Source organism: Myripristis murdjan, chromosome 9 (assembly GCF_902150065.1).
Source record: "Myripristis murdjan chromosome 9, fMyrMur1.1, whole genome shotgun sequence".
Classification (NCBI taxonomy): domain Eukaryota; kingdom Metazoa; phylum Chordata; class Actinopteri; order Holocentriformes; family Holocentridae; genus Myripristis; species Myripristis murdjan.
The window spans coordinates 25,391,295-25,399,726 of record NC_043988.1 but is presented as its reverse complement, the minus strand read 5'-3'; the positions used below and the strand labels follow the sequence as shown (position 1 = coordinate 25,399,726).

Genomic DNA, 8,432 nt, shown 5'->3' with positions numbered 1-8,432 from the left:
ATCCATACGTCACATCCAGCCAATCACGTGAGAGGACGCTGCTCCGCGGATACGTCATACTCTGAAAGCCACGCCCACCGCGATTAACAACAGCCCAGCCGCATGAGATAGAGCATGTTACTGAAATATTGTAAAATGCAGACAGATTGGTGTTGTTGTTGTTTTTTTTTTTGTTTGTTTTTTTCCCCAGTTTGCTGCACATTATAATACAAGTTACACGTCAAATTAGCATTTTGGTGCACAACAGAGAGGGAGAGCAAAACTGAAAACCTTTATTGGTTTCTATTAATATCCATTTTCACTGCCAGCAAAGGTGGATAAATTATGCCACGTAGCTTCAAGTGGCCGATATCTACCAGTTTAGCACAGGTGTTTATGCACGACTGCACCCCCATGTCTCTCTGTATTTCCTGTTTTTTGTTTTGTTGTGTTGTGTTGTGTTGTGTTGTGTTGTGTTTTATAAGATTAGACATGATAAATGCAGTGACAGTGAGGGTCCTCATCTTCCTCCTCAGGTCACAACTCCACCAAAACCATCTGCTGGTCCTCCACTGGCTGATGATCTCCTTGGAAGAGCCTGATCCTTGTGGGCACCGTTCACTCATGCATTTGTACTTAAACAGGAGTTTTTGCCTGCATATATTTTCCAACTCTTGTGGCTGATCACTGATTTCAGAACCAATATATAAACACGAATCCCGCCCCCCTAATTGCAGACAACATCAAGTCTCTCCTCTGGTGAAATTAACATATTATTATGCCTTCTCTTAACGTGATGGCCCACAGGCAGACAGAGACATAAAACACAATGCTTTTGTTGACATTCACTGGGAAAAATATGAAAACTACTTAAACTTGAGTTAAGTAAATGGCATACTTATTTTAATGTAACATTTTCTTTAAAAAAAAACAAAAACAAAAAAAACCCCCCTAATATTTATCCTACTTAAACAGGATTTGATGATGCCCTCCCTGAGAGACAATCCATAGAAAAGCCACAGTCAGGACACATTTAACCTGTTTCACACATCACATCATATGGGCCGAGTTTTTCATTTTAGCTTGATGTCAATATTTCATTTTAAAGCTGGTATCGGCTGATATCAATGGTATGCTGATATTATCGTGCATTTCTGTGTGGCTTCCCATTGCTTTTTTCTGCTTCAATTTCCCCAAAAGGATTAAAGTTTAATCTTATCTAAACCAGCACCTGTTGTCCAGATTGTATCTACTTAATGGAGCATGACATGAAAATATTTAGGAATCCCCTGCTTTAATTAGACCATTTCCATGCATGTTGCTGCATTCAATTACCATGCTCGATAACAGGATTGCTGACTTAATAATATAGGCCTGCAAGGACAGTGTGGATTTGAGTTTATTTAGAAAGTTCATTTAGAGTCACCAAAAGATCAAGTAAAAGCATCACAACATATACAATCAAGATACCATGTCAGCAGGAGCAGCCGCTATCATCCTACAAGCCAAGGCAAATGATCAGCATGACAAGAACAAAGCAACAGACGAGTTTTCGTATAATCCCTTGCCACTCGGTCCGAAGGAGATCGGAGGACGCACGGACATTAATAACAACCTGAATCAACACTGCCTTCAGATCTGGAAAAAAAAAAAAAATCACAAAAAACAATGGAAGAAATATGAGGGCTCTGTGACCTGATAGATGCCAAAGTCAAGGACAAAGTAACGAGGGAAACATGTCGCCCTTAAGCAGTGGAACATGCAATACGGTTTCATCCACAGTATGTACTCAAACATCATAAGGTGCAGTAAGCATTGTATATATGACAGATCTACCAGAAAACCATTTGCCCAGAAATATGATTTGTTTTTATCATGAAATAACATTATCACATTTCGGGTAAACACAAGCGTGTTTAAAATTCAAGTAACTTTCACCTTGTCCCAAAATTAAATATAACAGTTACAGACTTGCACATTATCTTATAAATAAGATTTACAAAGTAAGTTGAGATAAAATACTGTTGGTCTTGATGACCTGTATAAAGTCAAATGCTTGTTTCCAATTAGCTACCCTTATCAATGTTGGTTCCACCTCCTTCCACCCAGACAAACAAATTAGATCTGTACCCATCAAACACCATCACCATTTAAATCTATAGAAAAAAATCCATGTTTTTTTTCTGAGGTAAAAAAGGCAACATGTCACATTTGCATGATGTACTTCTATACCTACTGAATCCCACATTACTGTACAAACAACCATGAGTTTAGTGTCAGACCCAAAGGTGTTTCTACAGCAGAATGTAAATGCTAGAGGGCACGTACTGTCACACATGCAGTATATACCCCACTGATTAACAGAGAGCCATAAATAAAAGAGGTAAACAAAGGCACAAATTAGTCTGTTGTTTTTTTTTTTCTACCAAGCCGTTTGGTCCAGAATCACTGAGATGTGATTGCTTTTGCTTGATTCACAGCAATGAGCAAAGTGCTTTGACCCATCAAAACTTTGGCTGGTTTCCACACAGAAACAAAAAAAAAAAAAACATGACCAGGTTTGATTGTTATGAAAACAATCTCATCTATGTCAACGATAGATATAAAAATCTTTTTTTTTTTTTTGCTCCACTTTTTTAAAACCAGCCTTTCAGCTTTATCCTAAAGACAAGAAAACACAGAGAGAATAAAGACCACAAAAAAGTGAGAACCAAAATGCAACAACCACCGGCTGAAGGGTTCACTGTGGTTGTGACACTCAAAAGCACAAACGCCGCAAATAAACACCAGTTGTGGGTGACAAAACAAGCAAACAAACACAAAAAAACACAGTATGTGCCAAGAAGACCGTCTATTAACAGGATAGAAAACCTGACCTGCAGAAGAACCGGCAGGCTAGCACCACATACCTGAAGAGGCTGGGCCTTCGCTGTGAGTCCTGCCTCAAGCAGGCTCATCAGAAAAGATCTGGTTCCACTGGATCTCCTTCATCAACCAACCACAAACACTGCCGTCCTTCCACATCGCCCCAAAGCACTCACTGTTGACAGTTCACACTTCAAACAAGCGACTGTTTGGGTTGGGAGAGGAGGCCAGTTTGCTTTACCAGAACCAGACTTATGCCTGAGACGACTGATGTAGAAATACACATATCTCGTTAGTCTGTTACAGCCACACTCCTCTGTGATAGCCCCTCTGCTGTCTAGCTGGAGCAGAGAAGTGATAATCACTCGTCTATCACAAAGAATTGATAACAAGTACAGCAGGCATCGCAAAAAACTGTGATAATAAGAGTTGAATTTATGTGCTACATCTGGATGTTTATAGTGACGACCGAGTATGAAGTCTTTCCATACGACGTCTGTGCGCGGAAACAGGGTGACATTCAGAATATGCTTTAGGAAGACAGAGAGATTTAAAGCACTCGAGACGGATGAGGCAGTAGAGGGAAAAACTGCAGAGGCCGAGAGATACACAATGTCAATCCGGTCATTGTCATTAACCACTCGATGTTTTAACTACAGCGGAAAGGTCAAGCGAACAAGAGGCGCTGCTTTCAGATACGCACAGCCGGCATCGACAACCTCACAGTTTGTTTTATAGTGATACTCTCCAGTTTTTTTTTTTCTGTTTCACTCAAATCACATCTATTTTCCTTCAAGTGTCAACCCTGGTTTTTAACATGGCCTTGAATCTTGGAAAAAAAAAAACAACAAAAAAAAAAAAAAACATTGAGGTGGTGACTTTCAATAAGGAGATGACGTACAACAGCTGAGGCAGAGACCTACGGGCAGTGAACTATTACTGTGGTGCTTAGTTGATCTGGTCAGCTGTTGTGAGGATATGAAGTCCTGTGTTGTATGAGCACTGTACATAGAGGTGAGAAATCCAGAACTACCCTGGATTACAAGGTAACCCATAATAATTCACACCAGCAAGGGGAGTGTTATTCGGCTGCAGCCGGTCTACAGGGGCAGTATGTAGTTGGAGTTGACCAGCTTGCGTTCCTGTGCAGCAGGAACAGTCTCTCTGTGGCACAGCGGCCGGTGGCAGTCGGGGTCCAGCAGCGGGGGGTAGTGTTGTCTGTAGCACAGCCAGGCGAAGGCAAGACCCAGCAGAGAGCCCACTAATACGTCTACAAAAAGGGGAGAGCGAGAAAACAGGCACACACATTAGGAGTTACATTCCAAGTTAAAGGTCCCATATTTTAACACTTACAGGAAGGCACCGTTCATGCATGTCTGTTAAACACCCTTTCTGGAAAATGTGGAAACAGATTATGGGTAGAGGTGGGGGATGAGGAGGCATGGTTATACAAATTTTAGCTCAACAAATTTTGATTATCTAGTTGTAATACAGGTGCTGTATCAAATCCTGACCATTCTAATGGGGTAAACAGTCTGGATTTCTACTTCAACTGGGCTGGCAGAGAACAGGCAGCCATACAAACTAGAAACACCTAATATAGTAAATTGTACCAAAATACATTCTGGTACATTCCTGTAAAGTGACCCTTTGATTTTGTAAGACACCCTGAAGTTCATGGACTTCTAAACAGAATTAATCAAACTGCCTGAGTGTCCCTGTCTAGAAGGCCTGGAAGAAACGTCTGAAATTTTAAACCATGATATTGCAGAAATTCAATGACCATCATCTACTACTATAACATGATTGCTGGCTTAAGGTTGGGGGATCATAGTTGGTAACTTGTTCGATAACAATGCAGAGCAAGTTATCAACTATGATCACTGGAGCACCTGGCAAGGCAAGTTAAAACAAACAAACAAACAAACAAACAGATTAACAGTGTTAACTGATCTGAGCAATTATGATGGAATGCAATATGATGTGACTTTTACTTGTCTTGTCTTTACTTGGCAGGTTTTTACTGAGACTTTTAACATGAGTTATATCTTGTTATATATTTTATGTTTTGTTGTGTGGACCTCAGGAAGAGGAGCTACCATCTTAAAGGCAGCGAATTGGGATCCAAAGAAAGAAAGAAAGAAAGAAAGCAAAGCAAAGCAAACAGTGGGTGTAAACATAATGAAACTAGTCCAAAACTTTAGGTTTCTCTTTGAAGACACAGAACTGTAGAGAGAGAGAATGTCCACACCCCCAAATTACATACAATTACATTTTGATTACTTTTTAAATGCAGCAACAAGATGAGCATGTTTCTGCAGTCCTTGGCCTTGTTCAGCACATCAACTACACCTCAGAGTATCAACTATGCTTAAGAGCTGAGTGCAGACATTGACTCTGCACATTAAAACTATCAGTCATCTTAAACTTTGCATTGCAAATTTGTTCAAAAACAGTGGTTGACGTTGGGCTGATATTGGAAATTTTAAAAACGGATGCTTTTATGAGGTGCACTGAACTGTTCAGAGCTCACTTTCTATTTCTGATTCAACCATGCAGGCCATGCTTTTAGCACTTCCAAGTGCTGCTTTGGCTCTCACCTTGCCAGTGGTGTTTGTAGTCGCAGGTTCTGGACAGGGCGATCATGGACGCGATGAGCAGGGGGGTGAGGAAGGCACACAGCCTCCATGCTCTGCCTTGGCCCCCTGCGTTGAAACAGCGTAGCTTCCCTCCTATGTACAGAGCCGTGAAACCCAATCCTGCAAACGCAACTGGGACAAAGAGAGAGGAGTGTTAGAGGAAGGTCTACATGGAGAGATAGCAGCAATGCAGACAGAACGAAAAAAGAAAAAAAGAGAGAGGAGTGAGATGTTTTGTCGCTCACACAAAAGAGCAGATGCCTGGAGCTAAAAATACACTAACATACAACCATTTTCATATGTACTCCACACACCCCGCCTCCTTCTAATGCTTGCTTCCTTTTCTCTGTGACTGCTTATGAGAATGCATCAGCTTACAGAGGAATAATCTAAAAAAAAAAAAAAAAAAAGAAAATCTCTTACAGGAAGAGTGTCCACTGGGGAAGCTCTTCCTGCCCTCCATGACTACATCTGGGTCGCCGCTGCAGTGCATCTCCAGGTTCATCTGACCGTCTGGGAAACAGCGGTAGAAGAAGTCGGGTCGCGGCCTGAGGCAAGCACGTAGAAAACAAAAAACAGGCTCACCACCATCATCCATCCACCATAACACACAGAGTATTTTTGTGTGCTGAGCTGGAGCGTGCAGCTTATAGTTGACACTGATGTGTTTACCTGCCAACAACGAGCTTGATGGCGTTGGTGAAAACTCCATTCAGCACCAGAGTGAGAGTCACAGCTGTGTAACAGAGAGGCATAGAAGTGAAGCAATTCCCCATTCTGCTAATGTCTCCTTTCATATGACTCAAACAAAAATTTAAAAATTCATTCAACTCGAGGACAATCAAAAGTCTTTAACAAATGCTCTGTTCCTTACCCAGCGAGGCTTCTTTCAGATCTCCCCTCTCTGCTTTCTTCAGGACGGTGAAAAGCAGGATTACGATCAACGGGGTGAAACACGCTACACTCTGATGACGGGGGAAAAAGAGAGCATAACAAATCTAACAGGGCATTCAGGGCAAATGAATAATAGATGTCTTTCATTGATTACCTCACCCCCTCTCTGTGCTTTCATTGAGATACTCCTCAGCAAACATTGTAGGGAATAGGGGCATTGTAAGGAAAGGGATGTCGTTCAACTTTAACTTTTGAAAATACTTACAAACATAAGCAAGGTGGGCACGTGGTCCTTTTGCACACGATGGAATTTATACAGCCACATCTCCTCCTCTTGGATTTCTCGGTAGAAAGGAGGAAGCTGTTCCGTCACACTGAGGGTAACAACACACAAACAGAGCTTGTCAGCGTCGGCCGTTTTGAATAACCAAATCCTTGCAGAGAGACATGCACGGCTAAGAGGTCGACAACACTCACAGGAACACAATGAGAAGCACCATGCGAATGGAGACTTCTGAAAGTAAACCACGCAGGAGCCTCCTCTTCATTTTGGCTTCTTGGGGGGTGGACTTCAGTCAACAGCCAGCATGGTCAACACACAAGCAAGCCCGAACCCTTTACTGGGACAGAGAGAAAATGAAGGGAAAATGAGTCGGCACACAGCCTTGAACTTTTCACCAAAACAGACTAAATTGAGATCGAAATTTTCATTTGTCACACAATCCATTAAGTTTAAAGCAGGAGGACAATACATATAATTAATAAAGCAGGACAGCCAGCTGGTTGGGGTAGTTTGGTACCATCCTAACTATGGTTCTCTTGTTTCTTTTGCTCATAATATCTCTGAGGTATTGCATGAGCGTGTGTGTATGTATGAGTACTGACTGTCTCTTGGTGACTCTGTGATGCTGTCATGAAATGCATTTGTATTATGCTGCAAACCAATTTCCCCAAGGAGACAAGTACAAGAATCAGTCTATCCATCTATAACTCTACCTTTTGGCAGGCCTGGCAGTTTGCACCAGGAAGGAAATGGGGGAAAGTGAATAAGTATTTGATGTGTGGTAGCTTTTCAGTGACTAGCCACCTGTCTGAGGTGTAATGTCTACACCTGCCTGGCCAAAGCTGCTTCACCGGCCGGCTAGGCCAACACCACACACCTCACCTGTCCTGTCCTCAGCCGGAGCTCCAAGCCACGTTAGGTGACACACAAAATTCAGAAATGGGTTAATTGGTTTACTACCAGTGCTTTCTGTCAATTCAATCAATTAAATTCCCTGCTAGTGCCTACAACAAGTCGGCATGCTAAGGTTAGCGCTCAGTGTAGATGAGACAAAACACGAAGGAGCCAGCTCATCCGACGCTGCTCATGTTAGCATTAGCATTAGCTAGCAACATCTGTCAAGCTGGACATCTGGCCCATTTCCGCATTGTCAAACTCATCCTCTGCCCTGACCCAAAACTTACATTATTCATCTCTCTGCACACCAACACACACTGCCAGCCAGCGCCGAACAATTCATCGAGATATTATCTAAATCGCAATGAGGCTAAATCAGTATCCCAGTGTCAGGAACGGCGTTTTTTTCCGCCAAAGATCAAAATGCTGTTTTAAATTGAAGACCCTGGTGCTACAGAGATGCTCCGGCCTATAAAATGGATTCTGCATATGTTAGTTTGTTTGGTACAGAGCCCAGCAGAAAACACCATCATTTTAACAGGTTTTCGGGTGAAAATTACAAACACGATGCAAAAATGAGCATTCTTGCTACGACCGCGAATCACACCGCAAAAGCAAAATCTGTTGAATTAATCGCAGTCTGATATATATATATGTATTATTATTTTTACCTTATCGTTCATCCTTCTGTCAGCGTGGATCAGGCCTCAGCATCATCTGTTTATACCGTGTGAGGAAGTATCACGTTTGGAGAGTTCAAAGAAACAGAGCTCTGTGTGTGTGTGTGTGTGTGTGTGTGTGTGTGTGTGTGTGTGTGTGTGTGTGTGTGTGTGTGTGTGTGTGTGTGTGTGTGTGTGTGTGTGTGTGTGTGAGAG

At 42.1% G+C, this 8,432-nt stretch overlaps 1 protein-coding gene across 3 annotated transcripts; it reads right to left on the bottom strand.

Moving 5' to 3' along the window:
• Positions 1-1,360: 1,360 nt before the first annotated feature.
• plpp5 (phospholipid phosphatase 5) lies at positions 1,361-8,364 on the bottom strand. 3 transcript variants are annotated; one of them, XM_030060903.1, is made up of 8 exons: positions 8,229-8,364; positions 6,855-6,997; positions 6,643-6,751; positions 6,358-6,448; positions 6,156-6,219; positions 5,907-6,031; positions 5,445-5,615; positions 1,361-4,114 (listed from the first exon to the last, which is right to left on the bottom strand). In XM_030060903.1, exons 2-8 carry the CDS (start codon positions 6,923-6,925, stop codon positions 3,945-3,947), a joined length of 801 nt encoding a protein of 266 aa, XP_029916763.1. In that variant the 5' UTR covers positions 6,926-6,997; positions 8,229-8,364; the 3' UTR covers positions 1,361-3,944. The 3 variants fall into 3 exon arrangements, with proteins under 3 accessions (XP_029916763.1, XP_029916766.1, XP_029916765.1); XM_030060906.1 differs by lacking the exon at positions 8,229-8,364 and adding an exon at positions 7,845-7,864; XM_030060905.1 differs by lacking the exon at positions 8,229-8,364 and adding an exon at positions 7,543-7,720.
• Between the last annotated feature and the right edge of the window lie 68 nt (positions 8,365-8,432).